The sequence below is a fragment of the Notolepis coatsorum genome (genome assembly GCF_963971535.1).
Source record: "Notolepis coatsorum genome assembly, chromosome: 16".
Lineage (NCBI taxonomy): Eukaryota > Metazoa > Chordata > Actinopteri > Aulopiformes > Paralepididae > Notolepis > Notolepis coatsorum.
The window spans coordinates 88,633,422-88,655,623 of NC_140180.1; the positions used below are offsets into that span (position 1 = coordinate 88,633,422).

Genomic DNA, 22,202 nt, shown 5'->3' on the forward strand with positions numbered 1-22,202 from the left:
AGAAGAAGAAGAAGACGTTTTTTTTGCTCCACGTTTGGAGTTGTTGTTATGATTGAAACCTAACGTTATTATGTCTAAATTATATACGTTTGCTTGCTTACATACCAACTAAGTTAAGTCGTTAATTGTGTTCTTTTCTAGAGTAGCGTTGTGTAACATGTGTATGTTAATAATCGGATTGGCAGACAAGCAAGTGGCTAATGTTTTTCAGCTTTTTTTCAGGCATGTCTGAATAATAGAAACAGATAAGTTCCCCTAATAGAGGCTATCATGGCATCGGACGATATGCCTTCCACAGCGTTCAAAGACATTGATATTGATAGCCTCTCACCTGGATGGAAACAAGGGAAACCTCAACTTTCTGCTACTTTAAGAAAGTACTGCAGGAGGCGGGTGAGTGACGATTCACTATGAATTGAAAATGGGGGACCCTGATGTAAACAAGACAAACGTCTTTCTCTGGTCTGCATCCCCCTAGCAATTTTGTGTATTGAGCCGTACTGTACTTACTATTACCCATTCTGCAATCTGTTAAATAAAGTTTTCATTCATTCATTCATTCACGAGACATGATTCAGGTCCAGGAGGAGAATAATCTTCAAGTGTCATACTGTGGACCACAATAATTGCATTACTATTGTCTCTCATCAGACATTTGCCACATTTGTGGCATCCAAGAGGGACGGAGAAAGCCATACCCACACAGGTTGGTGTTGCTGTGGTCAGACCTTCGATGAGGCCTCTTCCATCCACAAGCATGTGGCCAGAGGTCATGAAATGGAAATTCAGCAGCTTACAAAGTCCATGTTTGAAACTGTGTTGAACCAGCTTGACAAGGAAGCTGCACCACGGCAAGCAAGCGGCCAAGAGGTTGAACCAGTGGACATTTCTCTCTGGGTACCAGATACTAGTCACATCACCGATGACCAGCTTCAAAAGTAGGTATTACATTTGTATTATTATTATATTATTACACACAGTAGGATGATAAGTGAAGAGATGCCAAAATGAGAGATGGAGATTCATATAATTGTGTGACCAGACCCGGAAAAGTTATGGGAAATGATACATGAAAATGTCAGGAGTATATAAAATAATGCAGACGTTATACAATAAATATAGACATATTGCCCAATAATCATCTCTAGTTTGTTGTGTAGAAAACACTTTTACATTGTGATGTCTTTATTATTTCCCAGCGGTCCAGGCAAGGTCCTTCTGTATTACTACTACTGCCAGGTGGAAGACCCTCATGTTATCTGCGCTTGGCAGAAGGCTTTGTGTGAAAGGCTCCACCTAACTGGCAAGGTAAATCAAATGACATTATGCTGGCTCTGATGTTGAAACTGTAAGTAAGTAAGTAACGTTTATTTGGTATATCACCTTTCACTGAGCAGAGTCACAAAGTGCTTCACAAAGAATACAAAAAGAAATGTTAAAAATCAGACTATAAAATAATTTTCAAACATAATCAACAAAGACCTTAAAAAACACAAATGACAAAACAAAGGTTTCAATAAATGAGTCTTCAGCTGCTTTTTAAAGCAATCAACAGAGACTGCAGATCGTATGTCTTTAGGAAGAGCGTTCCACAATGTCTGGCACAATCACCTTTTTGTTTTGAGTTGAGAGCGAAGGACAGCCATAAGCCCTGGTCAGAAGACCTCAATGACCTACTGATGATATATGGATTAATCAGTTCACAGATGTACACAGGTGTCTGACCATGCATGGCTCTATATGTGAAAACAAGTACCTTTTTTAAATGAATCCACACATAGGGACTGGAATTTAGTGGAGCATATTAAGTGAACTATTATGTACTGTTGGACTGTAACAATTCCATGTACGAATAAATAAAAATGAAATGAATAATTTCGGTGGCCATATTCAAACTCATTTACTCTCAAACAGAACTGCTCTTTTAATTATGTTGTCCTACTTTTTCTTCCTCAGGTGAGGGTCGCAACGGAAGGAGTCAACGGGACAGTCGGTGGAACAAAATTGGCGACTGACTTTTACATCAAGGCAGTGCGCTCACATCCACTCTTCAAGACTATGGGCCAAGAGGATTTTAAGGTTGGAATAATTTCTAGCTCAGCCTCCAAGGCAGTGTTTCCAATACATATTGATGAATTTGATGAGCCCAGCACACAACTTTGGACAGGCTTTCCTGTGGTGCTAGCGGCACTTTGGACAGGGTTCGCACAAGGTCCTTGAAGTGCTTAAAGTGCTTGATAAACAAAATAAAGTCAAGGCCTGAAATTCCTTAAACAGCAAAAAAATTTAACAAGGTGCTTAAAAAGTCATTAAAATTCAAATCAACCATTTGCATTGAATGTTTTGTTCATCCATGATCAAATTGTTCTGAATCAAGAAATCAGTGTGATGCTCTAGCTTGCTCTAGCTGGCAAGCAGGCCAAGAAGATGCTTAACACTTTGAGTGCCAACGACGAGATTAGTCATGCTAACTCGCCATGCGTTGAGTGCCAATGACGAGTTTTCTCGGCTTTTAATCGTTATTTATTTTATTAGCGATATCCATTCATTTTTCATCCATCCAGCCTGACGTTATCATTGTGAATGGGTCTTAGCTTGAAAAGGGCAAATACCGCCGCCTATTGTCTCCCGGATGGTAATGCACATCATTGGATTGGGTGGCCATGTGCATCAGAAAAAAAGTCCGGTCCGGAGTTTTCCCATATCTGGCAAGCAGTATCGTGTTACCAGATTGACTGAGGACCCTCAGAGCAGCGTCGATTATGTGTTTCGGACTATAACGTTGGATCAATAAACGCGATCAATATTTGGAATGGCGATCAGGAATTGGATTAATCTTTTTGCAGAACATCTGATGTGAGGTAAGGACTCTGTTTTTTTCATAGCGATCACAACGTGTGTGTGTGTGTGTATATGACGTTAGCGATGACCAGGTCATGGATAATCGATTTTTCAGCCTGCTTCTCTAGCGTGCATAAGTACACATATACTATCGATAATCTAGCGTTTATTTGAAAACGATTCATAAATCAGCCGAAAAATTACAACGTGTTTTGTGTATTCCACTAAAGAGCTATTATCGCGGATTTCTCTGGAATCACTAGAAATCTTCAAAACTATACTCGTATTCAAAACGGTATAAAACGGAAATGTACCAATGAAAAAACAATCTGTTTCATACATATAGACTGTAAGCAAGTCATTGATAAGCGAGGGGTGTTTTAGACCCATAGCCATAATTTAAGATATAGTTTAAGCGTTCGCAAATATCCCCGACCTCCCATTGACTAAAGCGCTGGCACGGAAGGGGTTATATGGCCAAAGGGGCGTGGCACTCAATGTGTTAAGAAAACAGCATTTAAAAGTGAATTGTATCCTTTGAGTGACATCCTTGAAAATAAAAAATAGTGACTGGAAAGGAGGTACTTAAAAGTCCTTGAATTTCATTTTGCAATGTCTGTGGGAACCCTGTTTGAACTAATTCCAATTCTGTGTTCATATCTTTCTGTCTGTGTGTTGTTTGCGTTCTTCTGCAAACATAGGTGAGTTTTCCATGTACATTGAACTATAATGTTCTGTGTGTGTGTGTGTGAAGGACACGCAGTGTGGCGGAGAGGATGTCTCATAGGATGTCCTCAAAAGCATGTGGAACCTCTGTTCATATTGTGTGTGTGTGGGTGGTAGGGCTGGGTATCGGCACCGATTACCCAGATTCGGATTTGATTAGCAAGGTCCCGATTCAATTCAGTTCGATAGGGTTCATGGCATTGGTTTCAGGGCGGCCAGCAGTCATTTGGTGAACTGGGTTGCTGTAGTAGTTCAGCAGAAACTCAGCGCAAAGGCAAACTAGAGACCCTGCCAGGACAGAAGGCACATTAGAAATAACATTTAGCGAAAATCTTCACACATCCACTGAAGTGACTGAACAAAGGATAGTCAATTAAAATGAAACAATTGAATATAAAAATGTTTATGTTTTATACTTTTTTCTCTGCCCTAATCTGTGGATTAAAGTGTGTATGTGTGTGTGTGTGTGTGTCCAGACTAGTGATGGTGGTGCGGAGTGCTTCTCTGAGCTGAGGGTGGGGGTCTACAGGGAGATAGTCCCCATGGGAGTGGATCCTGATGTAATTTCCTACCGACTGGCAGGTACAGTTCATCCAGTGTGAAGACGGAAGGGGAAAGGCCTGCATGCTAGTTCACCAGTGCCACCATAGTTGTGACATGTCCTTCCTGAGTCTACCCACTTGTATTGGATATTGGATATTTCACTGTGTATTTACTTCTAACATATATTGAGACAATGACATTAATGGACATTGACTAACATTTCTGTTTGTGTTTTTTAATATCGCATCGGCTCAGATATTATTGGTACTTTTTTTTATTAGGTAATATTAGCAAACAATGTAAAGAAAAGCCAAACTATCACCAAGAGTCTGCATCACCAGAATAATTGGCACTTTTTCCCCCTATTTCACAGATTTCACAGATTTTTAACCTGAATGCTATCATTCTGTTGTGTGATAAGCGGACGTAAAAATAACCTACTTTTGGGGGCGGCTGGGTGGCGCAGCGGACATTGCGCTCGTCACCAACGCAAGAGACACCGGGTTCGACTCCGGCTGTCGGCGTTGCCTCCGGCTTGGGCCAGCCGTCATACTAACTCAATTGGCAGAGTTAACGGGTGGAAGTTGATGGGTGGTAATCTGGACGTTGTGGACAGCGACTCCTACAGGTCGGTTGGGGACGCCTGCACAGCAGAGACAGGAAATGGCGGGGGTAGTGTGAGCCTCCCACACGTTACACCTCGCCAATGAGAGTCCGCGCTGGCAGGTGAAAAGATGTGACAGGCTGCCTACTCGTGTATCGGAGGGGACACGTGATGCAAGGCTTCTATCCTCCCTACAGCCGGCCAGTGGGGGGCAACGTTCAAGACAGAGGAGGGGAGAATTGGCACAGTGGAATTGGGATGGGAGAAAAATAGAAAGAGGAGAAAAAGTGGATAAAAAAATTTAACTTTTCTTGTTCTGTGTCTTGAGAGCTCAGCCACATCACATCATGAGACACAGAACACGCTTAATTTGATGTCCAATTATCACGTCCTCGCAACAGAACAATGTGATTCAGATTAAAAATAGGTAAAAGAGGCTGCTTTAACCGGTTCACTACCACACTACAGAAGGTTAACCCTTTCACCACCACACTACAAAAGGTTAACCCTTTCACTACAGAAGGTTAACCCTTTCACTACCACACTACATAAGGTTAACCTTTCATTACCACACACTACAGAAGGTTAACCTTTCATTACCACACTACAGAAGGTTAACCCTTTCATTACCACACTACAGAAGGTTAACCCTTTCACTACCACACTACAAAAGGTTAACCCTTTCATTACCACACTACAGAAGGTTAACCATTCACTACCACACTACAGAAGGTTAACCTTTCACTACCACACTACAGACGGTTAACCCTTTCACTACCACACTACATACGGTTAACCGTTCACTACCACACTAACACTACATACGGTTAACCATTTCACTACCACACTACAGAAGGTTAACCCTTTCACTACCACACTACAGATGGTTAACCTTTCACTACCACACTACAGACGGTTAACCTTTCACTACCACACTACAGAAGGTTAACCCTTTCACTACCACACTACAGACGGTTAACCCTTTCACTACCACACTACAGACGGTTAACCTTTCACTACCAAACTACAGAGGGTTAACCCTTTCACTACCACACTACAGACGGTTAACCTTTCACTACCAAACTACAGAGGGTTAACCCTTTCACTACCACACTACAGACTGTTAACCTTGCATTACCACATTACAGAGGGTTAACCCTTTCACTACCACACTACAGACGGTTAACCTTTCACTACTACACTACAGAAGGTTAACCCTCTCACTACCACGCTACAGACAGTTAACCCTCTCACTACCACACTACAGATGGTTAACCCTTGCACTACCACACTACAAACGGTTAACCCTAAAGCATATTAGCCTTGCCACTAGGGATGGGTACCGAATTCGGTACTTTTAAAGGTACTTACCGAAACACGTCAGTACTACTGAGTATCGATTCACGTGAGATACCGTTGTCGGTACTGTAAAAAAAAAGAATATATACATTTTTTTCTTTACGCTTTTTTTTTTTTTGTACTTTTTTCTTTTCATGTCAACGTTCACACGCACAATATACGCTTACCTAGGATTTGACTTGATTCAACAACAAAGCAGTCGGGGCAATGGCAAGCCGAAAACGGTCGAAAGTGTCGTTATTTGAAGTTTGGATTTTTTTTTACAACTGATGTAGGTAGATTACATTTTTAGAGACTAAAGTACCGAAAAAAGGTACCATTGGGTACCGGTATCGATTCACATGTACCGGTACCGGTACCGTATCGGTTCAAATGTGAACGGTACCCATCCCTACTTGCCACATGATGTTTCATGGATTACTTCACATGAAAATTAAGACACTTTTTTTTTATCGCTAAATCCCCCATGTGTCTGCTTTGCCTTTCAGGGCTTCATCTGGAACCTGAAGAATTTCACAAAGAAGTGGAGGATCTTTTATCTAAAGGAGATTCTAGCAACGACACCATTCTGCTGGACTGTCGCAACTTCTATGAGAGTAAGATTGTAAGTACAGTAACTGTCACCTCCACTGAGATCTAAAGGCTTTCAGTTAAAGGAACACACCAACATTGTGGGAAATGTCGTCTTCCAGAGTCAGACAAGAAGATGGATACCAAGTTCCTCTCTGTGTGTACAGTAGAAAGCTATCCGGGCTGCAAGCTAGCCTAGCTTAGCACAAATGAATGGAAGCGGATACGGATCAAAAACCCCTCTGCCAGAGTTTTAAGCTAGGCTAGTGGTCCGTATCCGCTATTTTAGTTTTTTGCTATGACGATTTTGTAGAACTGTACACATTACACAATAGAGCTGACCTGAATGCTTCGAAGCTTCAATCGGTAACATGGTAATCAAAATCACAATTCAAATGCTTCATTTTCATTGTTGATGAAGGTCACAAAAATGTGCCTTCATCAACATAATATGAAATATGTTTATATAAATAATAATCAAACATAAAATCTGAGAATCAGATGTTCAACGACATCACATGAACTTCAAGAAAACCCGTCTACCCCACAGCTCTCATTTACTCACCGCGTTGAAACTCTGTGAGAGAAGAATGAAGCTTCGATCATTCAATGATAATTACTACTGAAGCTTTGATCATTCAACGATATTACTACTGAAGCTTCGATCATTCAATGATAATTACTACTGAAGCTTCGATCATTCAATGATAATTACTACTGAAGCTTCGATCATTCAATGATAATTATTACTGAAGCTTTGATCATTCGACGCTAATTACTACTGAAGCTTCGAAGCCAGAGGAATGGTAATCGGGACGGCAAGTTCACAAGGAACTAACTGTACCTGACTACCTGGAGCATCCTCTTGTAACCTGTATCAATTTTTTTACGTTAATAAGCTTAATCTGTCAATTCCAGGGGCAGTTCAGTCGGTGTTTGGCCCCTGACATCCGTAAATTCAGCTACTTCCCAGACTACGTGAACCAGAACCTCGACCTGTTCCGAGACAAGAAAGTTCTGATGTACTGCACCGGGGGGATCCGCTGTGAGCGGGCCTCAGCCTACCTGCGCTCCAAGGTGAGTCCCGTCTCCCATGTAGGGCTGTAGCAATGCAATAAAGATTCAATCTGATGCTGTATTTGCAAGTGTAGTTGAAAAGATAAAAAATTTAAATGAATGAGTCATGATGTGTTGCTCTATCGCTGGTGGTGTAGGCCCGTCCTTTGTGGGGCTTGGTTTAAGAAGCAGAGACCAAGGCAGAAGATCAATTCATTTTGTTTAGTGGATCATCTGCAGCCAGGGGGTTACAGAGGTACAGAGGCTTGAACACGGATCTTGAATGAAGTAGGTTGCATTGTGTGTGGTTTCTAGAAAGACGGAGAGAACATTAATAGTACAAATAATTATTCAATTATCCAATCAAACAATGAATACATTAATATTAGTTGTTATTTTATTGCAGGGATTACATTTGGAAGTGGAGTATTCAATAATAATCTCTGACATAATATGTAACCAGATGATAATTAAAGGTTGGTGGCATGAATAAACAACAATAAACATGAATAAACAACAATAAACACTGACCATTAACACTTTGGTGGCCAACAACGAGATTTCTCGTCCTAACTCGCCATGCGTTGTGTGCCAATAACGAGTTTTTTTTAATCGTTATTTCTTTTATTAGCGATATCCATTCATTTTTCATCCATCCAGCCTGACGTTATCATTGAGAATGGCTCTGAGCTCGAAAAGGGCAAATACCGCCCCCTATCGTCTCCCGGTTGGTATTGCACATCATTGGATTGGAGTCGATGGGACTTGCATCAGAAAAAAGAACTCCGGTCCACATTTTACTTCTGGGGCATGCAACCTGATACTAGTGCATTCATTGAGGGGACTGGAAGCAGCGTCGATTATCTGTTTCGGAGTATAACGTTGGATCAATAAACGCGATCGATATTTAGAATGGCGATCAGGAATTGGATTCATCTTTTTGCAGAACATCTGATCTGAGGTAAGGACTCTATGTTACCAGTTTTGGGTTAATCAGAGTTTTTTTTCACAGCGTTCACAACGTGTGTGTGTGTGTGGCGCTGAGCACGGCACGAATAAATTATTTTTCAGCTCTCTTTTGCATTGTGCATAAGAACACAAATAATCTCGATAATCTAGCGTTTATTTGAAAACGATTCATAAATCAGCCGGAAAATGAAAATGTGTTTTGTGTATTCCAGTAAATGGCTATTATCGCGGAATCTTTTTTTCTTTCTAGAAATCTCCAAAACTATACTCTTATTCAAAACGGAAATGTACTGATGAAAAAACAATCCGTTTTTGTACATGTTGACTGCAAGCAAGTCATTGATAAGCAACGGGTGTATTAGACCCATAGCCATAATTTAAGATATAGTTTAATCGCTCGCAAATGTGCTCGTCCTCCCATTGATTAACGTGCTGGCATCCAAGCGATAATTCGTCATATCCGGCCGGCACACAATGTGTTAATTAATATGAATCAAAAGGTATGTATCAAACAATAGCTTCAAAAGCTCGACACTTAATTGGGAGCATGGTATAGCAGAGCGATAATGCACAATTAATAAGGAAATAATAAGATTTGCAACAGGATGCGTGTAAAGTAATGTCTCTATCTCTTGAATGTCCAGTGTAACTGAGGGGTACAATTCCCTGACTGTATTGTTAGATATGATACTTACTACCACTACCTCTTGTACTTTAGACTCTGGCCACCCAGTACTAGGCATAAATAATTATGGTAAACACTCCCACGTAGATGAAACGATCCAACACAAATGTACCAAGTCGAAAGTCTGCGTTTAATAATAATTAATACATAGCAAAAGGTATGTAGAGCAATCACTTAATTACATTTATGATTTGAAATAGGATGCACTTTTATGGCAAATGAGTATTCGTTGGTATATCAATAGAGAACGTCCAATCTCTGGTGGCGCAGGCGGTAAATATACAACCTGGAATATTTAAGGAATAATAGCAATGATACTTTAATGATTATAGAACTGGATACACTAGGGGGGAATTCCGGTCGCTTGTAAGACAACTGGAGAAGGGGGGGGGGGGGGTAGAGTCTGGCTGTATCCGTCTGGCCGAGGGTATCCTGGGAGAACCCACGGTTGTGCGGCTCGGTGCCTCAGCGATCCTCGATCCACAGATGAAAGCAGTTGGACTCTCTGTGGGCCGGCTTCCTCCGGTCCACGATGGAGAGACGTGAAGCGACCTCGTCGTGTAGAGCGTCTCCTCACCTGTCGTCCTCTCCGGGGGGGGGGTTTCCAACACACGGCAGTGTTGGTCTTTATCCATAGAATAATCACTGTATACAAAGCATAATCCGTGCCTGGGAAGGCGGGCTGTCGTCGGTAGAATAATCCGGTATGCAGGTCCACTCGCTCGTCGGCTCTGGGGCTCCTCGGGTGCAGCCTCACATGGGGTCGGCCACCCTGGATAAGCAGCCAGTTCTACCCGAAACGATGGGGGTACTGACTACGATAGTATTCTCACCGCACGAAGCACTACATATGAATAGACTATTATTAGCTTAATAGACTACGTCCAACTCGACGATATAGTGCCAAATATGACTATTCAAATATTAATATACACAATGTCTCAATACCGATGGTAGGCCGAACTTGGCCTTACTCCCACACGTGGCGTCGCGGGGAGGCTTTACGTCTGTCACTCTATTGGAGGGTAAGAAACTGGACTAAAAGGAAGTCCTACTTTAGTAGCGCAGTATATATACGCACTATGAACAAATAGTACCGTTAGTGGTGCGGTAGCCAGATTCCTACGCGGAACTAGGACTTGTTCGTACATGTTGAGCGGTACGTTTGAACTGGGTCTGGGGGGTATGGCAGCCTGGCACCAAGGTCTCGACCAATAGTAGAATGGAGACTATTATGGGATGTTCAGTAGGCTAGAATGGATATTCAATGCATATTGTACAAGGAATATACAAGGGATATCAGGGAATATTAGAGAATATACAAATACAATTAAATATATATATATAAATAAATATATATATTCGGTTTAATCTGGCCCTTCACAACAGCCACCCCCTGATTGGTCCCAGACCTAATCAGTTAAGCAGAGACAGATTAATCGCGTTGTCTATTTACACATAAGGGTTTGCTGTAGGGGTCAGTCAACTTCACAAAGTCATAGGGTTATAGGGTCATGGTCATCATCGATTGTGTCTGGGAGTCGGGGCAGTTCTATGAGCCTCGCCACGGGACGGGTGTAAATGCGCCCCTGGACAAGCACTTCAGCTGCTCGGACCTTGCCGTCGGCACCGGTGATCACTTTGCTTACGCGGCCGGCCGGCCACATAGCTCTGGGCAGTGATTGATCAATAATCATGACGACTGTTCCTTCTGTCAAATTGTCTCTCTCCTTTACCCACTTCTGGCGGGTCTGTAGAGACGGTAGGTAGTGCAGTAGGAATGTCCTTTGTTGTGCACTCTCTATGGTAGTGCAATCATCTATGTTGGAGTCTGCGGAGATAACAGTGCTCAATCCACAGAACATAGGTTTCTTATTCTCAGCCTCCTCTTGACTTGCTTCCCTCTGGATAGGCGTGGGCCACTCTCCTTCCGGGAGCTTTAGGAATGCTGGGCCGTCACTGTAGACATTGCGACGGGTGAGGTCATCTAGGGGCATTCCCCGGGTGAGGACGTCAGCTGGGTTCTGTTTTGTATCAACGTAGCGCCACTCTGTTTCTCCGGTTAACTCTTCGGTTAAGTCTTGAATCTCGGTGACTCTGACTCCCACGAAGACTTTGTACTTGCATGAGTCCGATTTGATCCAGGCGAGTACTGTCGTGGAATCTGACCACAGGATTGTTCTAGACACCGGTATGGTGAGCTCACGTTGGATGAGCGTGGCTCACGTTGGATGAGCGTGGCTAGGTGCGCTCCGGCTAGGGCTGCGCAGAGCTCTAGACGTGGGATAGATTGTTGCTTGCGTGGGGCTATTCTCGAGCGGGCGAGGACAAATGCTGTGTAGATCTCTCCCCCCTCTTCTTGGGCCCGCAAGTAGGCTACTGATCCGTATGCGACCTCTGGGGCGTCACTGAAGACGTGTAAGTCCATTTTACATGTCTCTGGCCTCACCGTGGGTGGGAAGTAGCTTCGGCGCATATTAACGCCTGGGAGTGAGTGGAGCTCCATCTCCCACTCTCTCCAGGTGGATGCAAGGTGTGCGGGAATGGGGTCGTCCCAGCCCTGGTCCTTGTCCCACAATGCTCGTACAATCATTTTTGCCCTGGTGGTGTACGGTAGAATACATCCTAGCGGGTCATATTGTCGGGCGAGTGTTGTGTACACACTCCGTCTGGTGGTCGGCGCCGCCGCCGGCCTTCCCTGCTCCGTAGTCAGGGGCTTGTGTCTGTAGTGAAGCGAATCTGTTTCGAATCGCCACACCAATCCCAGGGTCATCTCCTGGGCTTCTCCCGGGATTGTAGCCATCCAGGTCTCGCTGCTGGCTGCCTTGTCCTCGGAGGAGAGGCTGCGCAGTACTTGCGGATCGCTGCTGGCCCACTGCCTGAGATCAAAGCCGCCTTTGATCAATGAGGCGCGGAGTTTAATCAGGAGAGCCTCGGCTTCTTCCTGGGTTGAAAGGCTTTGTAGACAGTTGTCTACGTAGAAGCTGTTCTTTACGCTGTGTCGGACCTCTTCGTCCGCTGCTGGGTCCTCTGCTACATGTTTCTGTAGTGCAAATGTAGCACAGCAGGGGCTGCACGTCGTTCCGAAGGGGAGGACTTCCCATTGGTAGATGGCTGGGTGCTCATCTCCTGGCTTCTCTCTCCATAGGAACCGTAACAGGGGCTTGTCCTCCTCCTACTAATCTCACCTGCAGGAACATTCCTTTAATGTCCCCGCTGATGGCCACCTTTTCCTGGCGGAAGCGGAGTAGAACGCCGAGTAGGGAGGGGCCGAGTGTGGGACCGGGCAGTAACTCTTTATTCAGATTTTGGGATCCGATCTGGTAGCTGCAGTTAAATACTATGCGGTCTTTACCGTTGTGATGGACCTTGTGGTGAGGCACGTACCACGATTCAGTGGTCTGGTCAGCCTCTTTAATGTCCATCTTTGTGACGTGTCCCGCTGTGATGAGCTTCTCAATCTCGGCGCGGTATACACTCTCTTGGGCGGGGTTCTTGGCTAAGCGCCGCTCCGTGTTCAGCAGGTACCGTTCTGTGGCGTCTGTCTTGGCGTGGAAAGTAGGCATTCCTTCTCGCCGCAGGAGTGGCGTGGCGTATCTCAACACGCCGTTGACCGGGACTCTCTTGGTCCCTGTCTCGAGGAGGTGAATGGCGTAAATGTCATCTTTAGAGCGAATGTCTTTCTTTCCGTTCTGAAAGGGCATTTGTTCCAAGGTCCATAGCCGCTCTACGTGTTGCAGGAGTGCGGTTTCTCCCTCTGTGACTCGGGAGTGGAGACATCTAGTGGCTGTACTTCGGTTGAGAGATTTGGCGAGCGGGCCTTGGAGAGTCCATCCCAAACGGGTCTCGACTGCTGCAGGACAGCCTCGGGGTCCGGTATGAACCCGGTCTATCGGGACAATGAGGTCTGCATGGTCGGAGCCTATCAACAGGGTCGGCATAGCATTGTCTATGAGCGGGATCGGTAACTTGCGCAGATGTGCATATTTCTCCATCAGCTTGGCGACGGGGTATGTGTACCGCGACAGTCCTATTTCTTGGCTGGTGAAAGCGTCTGTAATCTGGTACCGTCGCTCAGGCTGGCCGCTTGCTGCGATAGAGAATGAGACATTCTCGCCCTTTATCGTCTTCAAATCTCGTCTTATTGTCCGAATTGTCATTTGGGTTTCGCTTCCCCGCAGCCCTAGCTGGGCCGCAGCGGAGGCGAGCAGAAGGGTCTTCTCTGACCCGTCATCGAGGACGGCGTAAGTGTCCAGGACTTTATTCTGGTAGCTTAGTGTCACACGCACTACTTTTAGGAGTACTCGGGCTCCACTGCTGCTGGCGGGATCGATGTACATGACGCTCGCTTTGCTGCTGGATGGTGCGGGTGAAGGGCGCCGTCTGTTACTGTCGTGAAGTATGTCCAGATGGGCTCCATCGCACTTGGTGCACCTTTTCTTTAAGCGGCATTCGGCTGCCATGTGTGAGCGCGCACAGCGAAAACAGCGCTTGTTGGACTTTATCCATTGACTTGCTTCCTCCCCGTTCAGCTTGGGGAAGGAGTCACATTGCGCTAGCCAGTGTTCTTTCTCACAGTAGGGGCACACTATCTTCCACTTCTCCGTTCTGGAGGGGGTACTGTGGCTCCTGCTGCTCGGTACTGACTCCGATTGGTGCATCACAGTCACCGATCTTCTTCCATCATTTAGTCGTCTGGTTCCTTCTCTGGAGCCAGGGGTGCTCCGTCCGAATGTATCTAGCCGTAGGCTGCTGACTTCTCTCGCCAGGAAGTCTGCTAGATCGAGGAGGTTCGGTTCGGGGCCATTCGGGTCTCGGTGGTCTCTCTGCCGCCTAAAACGCTCCTGTCGAGCGGGCGGCAGCTTCTCCAAGATCCTTTCCACATTTGAGTTGGCGTAAAGTTCATGCCTCCCCTTCTCTCTCTGCGCTCCCAACATCCCTACCAGGGACTGCACTCTGATGGACAGGTCGTCCAGTGCTCGATTGTCTATTGCTGGGGGTAAGCGGTCGATGTGTCGGATCTCCTGGATCACGTAATCCCATATGCGCCCATACCTCTGGTCCAATGCTACCAGCGCTGCTGTGTATGGGGTGGTGGAAGTCGCATAGGCGAGCGCTATATTATGTGCGCGGGGTACCTTTAAGTGCTTCAGTAGGATGGCGTATTTATGGCGTTCATCCAATACATCCACCAACATGGTCTCCAGACACATGCGGAGTTCTGTATACTGGGCCCGGTTCTCTTGGGTGAAGTCGGGTACCATAGGCGTGCCAATGTATGACGCTGACTGTGGATACATCGGCGAGCGTTGGGGGAGAGGCCTCCTAGGCGAGTCTCCTCCCGCTCCTTGGTATGGGCTGGTACCGGCAGTGTACCATGGCCCGCTTGTCCAGGTGCTGTTCCTCGGTGCGGGTCGTGCGTCGTGCTCACCCGTGTATAGAGTCGGGGGTCTGTAGCGCAGCTCCGCGGGAGTATAGCCTGGGCTGTACCGGACCTCCTGGTCCGGTAGAGTACTGTGCTGTCGTCGGGCGTGGTTCTCCTCCTCTTCCTCTTCGTCTTCAGTTAGGTCATCCAGGGCTTGTAGTCTCTGGTTTAGCCTCTCCACAGGATATGCTGCTCCTTCCCGGTTGCTAGGTCTCGCTTGGACCGGTGGGGGGAGGTGGTCTGTGGGGGGTATAGACCTCGTCTGTTGGTCAAGTTCAGGGTTGTTTACTCGGCTAGGGGATGCCGCCCTGGAGGTGTGTCTAGACGAGTTCCTGGAGCCTCTGGCGGAGGGAGAGGGTGTTGTCCGTCTGATCAGCTGTTCTATTAGTTGCGCTTGCTGTCTGTCGCGCTCTGCGTCCCGTAGAGCACCAGCAGCTGCTCGCTGGCTGTCTGCTCGGTCTCGGGCCACATTCTCTTCCATCTGAATGCGTCTTATTTCTAGACGTATATGCTCTTCTTCGCTCCGCTGCTGGATCTGCAGTCGGTCGCGTTCAGCAGCGGCGTTCAGGCTGATGAGGAAGGCCTGCTGTAGGGTCCTCTCTGCCTCGCTGGGAGAAGGCGGTTGTATAGGGGAGCCTTCCCTCGGGGTACTCCTTGCGGAGCCTTGGAGCTCTATCTCCACGGTGCTCTCCCCGTCTTCTTCCGTGCCGAGTTCTCTCTCGGTAGCGTTGTATTCCTCCCGGGACTCATCGGGGACTACTTCTTCAGTACTGGCGGGGTGTGAAGTCATGTCTGGTTCCCACTGGTCCCCACCGTGAGCTTGGTCAGTTACATTAGAACCCGTAGGGGCCTCTATGGTCGGGGTAGTCTGGGCGTTGGGGTTAGACATACTTTTACTTTCTAGTTTTACCGCGTTTACTGTTAGTAGAAGACTAGGTTGTTGACTGACAGCGTAAGCCTCTAAGTACTGAGGGAGCCGTCGTTCGCGCTGCGGGCGTTGGTTAGGAGGATCGTTTCGTGGAGTGTTCATCATAGGCCATTTCAATATTAATAACACTATATTAATATTACACTAATTACCATCCGGCTCGAAGGACCAATTGTAACTGAGGGGTACAATTCCCTGACTGTATTGTTAGATATGATACTTACTACCACTACCTCTTGTACTTTAGACTCTGGCCACCCAGTACTAGGCATAAATAATTATGGTAAACACTCCCACGTAGATGAAACGATCCAACACAAATGTACCAAGTCGAAAGTCTGCGTTTAATAATAATTAATACATAGCAAAAGGTATGTAGAGCAATCACTTAATTACATTTATGATTTGAAATAGGATGCACTTTTATGGCAAATGAGTATTCGTTGGTATATCAATAGAGAACGTCCAATCTCTGGTGGCGCAGGCGGTAAATATACAACCTGGAATATTTAAGGAATAATAGCAATGATACTTTAATGATTATAGAACTGGATACACTAGGGGGGAATTCCGGTCGCTTGTAAGACAACTGGAGAAGGGGGGGGGGGGTAGAGTCTGGCTGTATCCGTCTGGCCGAGGGTATCCTGGGAGAACCCACGGTTGTGCGGCTCGGTGCCTCAGCGATCCTCGATCCACAGATGAAAGCAGTTGGACTCTCTGTGGGCCGGCTTCCTCCGGTCCACGATGGAGAGACGTGAAGCGACCTCGTCGTGTAGAGCGTCTCCTCACCTGTCGTCCTCTCCGGGGGGGGGGTTTCCAACACACGGCAGTGTTGGTCTTTATCCATAGAATAATCACTGTATACAAAGCATAATCCGTGCCTGGGAAGGCGGGCTGTCGTCGGTAGAATAATCCGGTATGCAGGTCCACTCGCTCGTCGGCTCTGGGGCTCCTCGGGTGCAGCCTCACATGGGGTCGGCCACCCTGGATAAGCAGCCAGTTCTACCCGAAACGATGGGGGTACTGACTACGATAGTATTCTCACCGCACGAAGCACTACATATGAATAGACTATTATTAGCTTAATAGACTACGTCCAACTCGACGATATAGTGCCAAATATGACTATTCAAATATTAATATACACAATGTCTCAATACCGATGGTAGGCCGAACTTGGCCTTACTCCCACACGTGGCGTCGCGGGGAGGCTTTACGTCTGTCACTCTATTGGAGGGTAAGAAACTGGACTAAAAGGAAGTCCTACTTTAGTAGCGCAGTATATATACGCACTATGAACAAATAGTACCGTTAGTGGTGCGGTAGCCAGATTCCTACGCGGAACTAGGACTTGTTCGTACATGTTGAGCGGTACGTTTGAACTGGGTCTGGGGGGTATGGCAGCCTGGCACCAAGGTCTCGACCAATAGTAGAATGGAGACTATTATGGGATGTTCAGTAGGCTAGAATGGATATTCAATGCATATTGTACAAGGAATATACAAGGGATATCAGGGAATATTAGAGAATATACAAATACAATTAAATATATATATATAAATAAATATATATATTCGGTTTAATCTGGCCCTTCACAACATCCAGGATGAGTGTAAAGTAATGTCTCTCTCTTGAATGTCCAGGATGAGTGTAAAAAGTAATGTCTCTCTATCTCTTATACGTCTAGGATGAGTGTAAAGTAGGGGTGTAACGGTACACAAAAACCACGGTTCGGTACGTACCTCGGTTTTGAAGTCAAGGCTCGGTACGGGTTTTCGGTACAGTGGGGGAAAGTTTGGCTTTCCATGTTCCACTCAGGGGTGATGTAGTGTGCAGTAACTAATTGTACTTGTAGGGCTGTCAATGGATATTGAAATTAATAATCGACTTGTAAAAAAAGAAATAATAATAATAATTATATTAGATTGTGAAAAAAACAGCCCCCGGTGGGCGGTCGTTAGTGGTTAACATACCGTTGTATTCGTTCGGTACACAGACATTCGGTACAGTACGTTACACACTGAAACGGTTCGGTATGGATACGTGTAACTTTTCACCCCTAGTGTAAAGTAATGTCTCTCTATCTCTTGTGTGTCCAGGATGAGTGTAAAGTAATGTCTCTCTATCTCTTGTACGTCCAGGATGTGTGTAAAGAGGTCTACCAACTGAAGGGGGGGATCCATAAGTACCTGGAGTGCTTCCCAGAGGGCTTCTACCGCGGGAAACTGTTTGTGTTTGATAAGCGCTATGCGATCTCCGCCAATGATGACATCATCTCAGGTCAGTGTGTGTTGCTTGGTACTCTGCCTCCCTGACCTCCATAGACTTTGATGAGCAGTATGTTTGGTTGCGTTAGAAACACAGACATATTTTAGGATTTGCATGGTTACAGGTAAATGCAGGAAGTATATAATAACTTAACAATCATTTGCTGTGGAGATGGTATAATTGTGCATCGCTTTGTTTAGTTTTTCCACTGCCTCAAACATATTTATATACTCTTTTTCCCTTTTCAAACACATGAAACACATTTATTTTATTTTGCCTTTTTCTGTACTTGGAAACCCAAACATGTTAGAAATAGTCCACTAGGGGGCGACCTGGTGGCCCAATGGGCTGAGGCATGTACCATAATATAATTAGTGTAAAATAGAATTGCTACATCCTGGGTACAGAGATCTTTGTTGCAAGTCATTCCCCTCTCTCTCCCCCTGTTTGACCTGTCACTCTACTGCTGTTTTGTCTGCCATAGGACATCAGAAAGTCAGTCCATCAGTGGTAGTCTTTGCAAGCAGTCTGATAGGGTTGGGTACTAGGGATGTCCCGATCCGATCACGTGATCGGGATCGGGGCCGATCACGTGATCTTCAGAGGATCGGGATCTAAAAAGAATTCGGGAGTGAAAAAAAAATAAACAAAAGTTTTATTTTATTCATAGTAAGGGAAATATATGGAAATCTGCAAACTAAATCCTTACCAATCAATTTCTTCACTAATGTGTTTGTAAAGGTGTGTAGTAAGATGTATAAAAAAGTTGAAGTTCAAATCCTGTATGTTTTTTCATAACAACTGCTCAAAGTTGAGGTACCGAATACCGATTTTCGAAAAATCTAAAATGTTCTATTTGGCCTTGGGTAACTTGTGAGGGGTCAAACTAGTTTTTTTTTCATGATTCTGAGTTGATTGCAATCATGTATTTTTCACTAAAATCATTCCTTGGTTGAAAAAAGGCCACGCCCACTCTTATATTAAAATTTCGAAAGTAGCTTTATTTTTAGTTACAAGTAGTTACAAGTGCTGATCACTTCAGGAGTCAATCTCTGAGTCTTCTCCAGACTCACCACCATCATGACCACAATTCTTGCATGAAATTCCTTTACAGACTCCACATGCTGAGATGCACTTAACGCCATTCCTCTTGCAGCTGCACCGCCGGTTGCTGCAATCTCCGTTACAGTTGCAGCTTGTGAACTGCAGTAGCTCCTCAGGAGCCATGGGGTCTAGTGTTGGGACTGGCTCATAGCCATGTACACCGGCCTAATGTCCATCCATAGTCACTGGGGTTCAGAGACATACTCTGCTGACCAGAGTGTATCGCCCGGAGTGAGGAGTAGCTGGTCTTGTGTCACAGAAGAGGCGAGCTCAGTAATGGGAAGAAATGTGATGGTGTTTATCCCTGTCCTTGTTCTGTTGGTGAATGGAAGAATCTTCACTTCAGCTCCTCTCAGGATCTTAGGATCTGTCAAGTGCCTTCAACTTCACTCTGTGGACAGCTGCTGTCGTCTGGGGATCTGGCAAAGATGGTGCCGGAGAGGTGACTTTGATCCAACCCATTGAATGGAAAGGAGTGTTTCCCTGAATAGAGACTATGCTTAAATCTATATTGTCTCCGACAAACTGAGTGAATACATTGGTTGTTTCCCCAACCTCCATGGCCTCCATGACCACCCGATTGTGATGGCTAGTTTCACTTCCACTGGCTATCGTAAATGATAGATCCTCAAGTGCAGAGTCAACCGCAACCTCATCATTGATCTGCTCATCAGTTTCTTCCACAATGGTATAAAGAGTATCGGAAGTATCTTGGATGCCATCTATCAACAAACATGACCATGTTCACGTCTTAAACTCATACTGAGGCCTTATTTTGGTTTTAAATTACATATCATCATTCATTTATTTATTGTCACACAGAGCAGAAGAATTTGCCAAAACAAACGCATTTCCTTTGATTTACACCGTCTCACAACAGTGACGTGTGCCGAAAATAGCAGACCTACAAGCTCACAACGCGTCCGCTCCAAACAGCTGTTTTGAATGCCTCGCTTGAATGAAGAACGTTCACCTGGATAACGTCAACATTCGCTTTGTGAGGATTATTCGTCGCCGTTTCAGACCAAAATGGAGCAAATCATCAACTGGGGCTATTGAGGGAACATAGGGGCTTGTCTCGCTTCGCCAGTTTCTGACAAATGCGTCAAATTGGTTACTAATGTGAAAGATCGGATCGGGAAAGATCGGTATCGACAGATACTCAAAATCACATGATCGGGATCGGATCGGGAGGAAAAAAATGCGATCGGGACATCCCTATTGGGTACCATTTCACATTTGAACCGATACTGGACCGGTATCCAACGGTACCTTTTTTCTGTACTTTACTATCTGCAATAACAAAAATGTAATTCTCAGAATAAGTCCAAACCTCTCAATTTCAACATTGTTATTTATTTAGAACATTGTTATTTATTGTTGTAACACGCCACAACAAATAGAACCTCTCCCCTTCCAAACCCTTCCTACAATCTTATGTATGCATTTATTATTATGTAGAGAGAGACTGGTCTTACTCTACCTGCTCTCAAGGTGCTGACATGTGGTGCTCTAGAGAGAGAGATGGAGAGGCGGGTCTTAATCTACCTGCTCTCAAGGTGCTGACATGTGGTGCTCTAGTGTGAATCCATACTCTGTAGTGCCAACGTCATTTGGTCGGTTTAAAGTACAGACAGAGTTTGCATACAAACACACACATCATCTCTCTTTCTCTCTCTTGTCCGGAGGTCCTGGGTGAACCCTGACGTTTCTCCCCGTTTTTGCCTGGTATCCCGGTTTCCTCCCACCCCATAGAAGGACATGCACGCTAGGCACACACCCCTGACACTGTTGCTGCCCCACTGTTGCTGAATAATTAGGATGGGTTAAATGCAGACGACACATTCCTGATATATGTTTACTTATAAGTTTTACTGTCAAATGAAGAGTTTCCACCTTCCTCTCTTCCGCTGTCTGTGTTTCAGAATGTAGGTACTGCGACTCCCCATGGGACCGGTACCAGCTGTGCTCCACCCAATTCTGCTGCCAGCTGGTGCTCTCCTGCTCTGGCTGCAGGCAGGACGGACACACGGCCTGCTGCGCCACCTGCCAAGCTAAGAGCAGGAGGCAGAGAGCGGAGCCCTCCACCACACCACAGCGCAGAGAGGAGTGCGAGTGCACGGACGGACGCCTTAGGATCCCCCAGGATGCCTTGTGCAATGAGCGCAACGTGCTTGAACTCCAAGGCTGCACTTAAAGCAAGTGACCAGTTGTGTGGGCTGACATGGTTCCATCTAGGATGGCTATTACAGTTGGTGCACTAGGGGTGTAAATGATTCAATCCAATCTTGACTTGGTTCCGAATCGATTGTTTAGGCCAGGGGTTCTCAAATTTTTTTTTTTTTTTAATTATTTGTATTATTGCAAAACAAAATTATTAAGTCAGTACTCAACACACAATGCATAATGAAACTAACAATTAAGATGGCTAAAATGACATGCAAGCACAGAAACAGAAAGCAAAAAAAATATATAATAATATTTTACCGTATACAGTGTATATCCAACGAAATTACCAATTACCCCTAATACCTATTATCTAAAACCCTACACACATATGCTCCAGCTCGAACCCCCCCCCTCCCGGACCCCTCCTTGGATAGTACCTCCATTATCCCTCGCTCCTAACCAGACACTACCATTATAAGCTAGCTTTTATTCTCTCCACCACTTCTAACCACATTGACATTTTGGATTCATTGAGACCCAGATTTTTTTTTTTTTTTTTTTTAACTATTTTTTTTTAGTGTTTATCGCTTTTCTGGTCAAGCATGACCGACAGATACAGGGTGAAACGGGATATAGAGCAGGGGAAGACCAGTGGTGCAGTGGCAAATTGACAGTAGGTCAAACGCTCCACGCGCGTGCGTGCGCGCGCGCATGCACAGTTTTTTTGGCACAGATATTTTTTTTTATTTTTTTTGCTGCATACTTATAAATTTTTTTTTTAAAGATGTTTTTTTTTTTTACAAACCACTTGAATCATAGCCACGTTAATAATGCTTGTAATAAACCAACCCGTTTGTAAATCCGTCAATATTTCAGCGAGTTATGAGTATTTTTGTCTGTGCAGCTCACTCACTCTCACTCAAGGCTAACTGGAGCAAGATGGCGGCGGTTCAGT

The 22,202-nt window shown here is 45.2% G+C and overlaps 1 protein-coding gene across 1 annotated transcript; it reads left to right on the forward strand.

The window, feature by feature from the left end:
- Positions 1-270: 270 nt before the first annotated feature.
- Positions 271-21,275, forward strand: tstd2 (thiosulfate sulfurtransferase like domain containing 2; the record flags this gene model as incomplete). Its single annotated transcript, XM_084332119.1, has 9 exons — positions 271-393; positions 652-938; positions 1,200-1,308; positions 1,957-2,079; positions 4,044-4,149; positions 6,562-6,677; positions 7,562-7,720; positions 17,848-17,986; positions 21,004-21,275. 9 exons carry the CDS (start codon positions 271-273, stop codon positions 21,273-21,275), a joined length of 1,434 nt encoding a protein of 477 aa, XP_084188245.1.
- Positions 21,276-22,202: the final 927 nt, after the last annotated feature.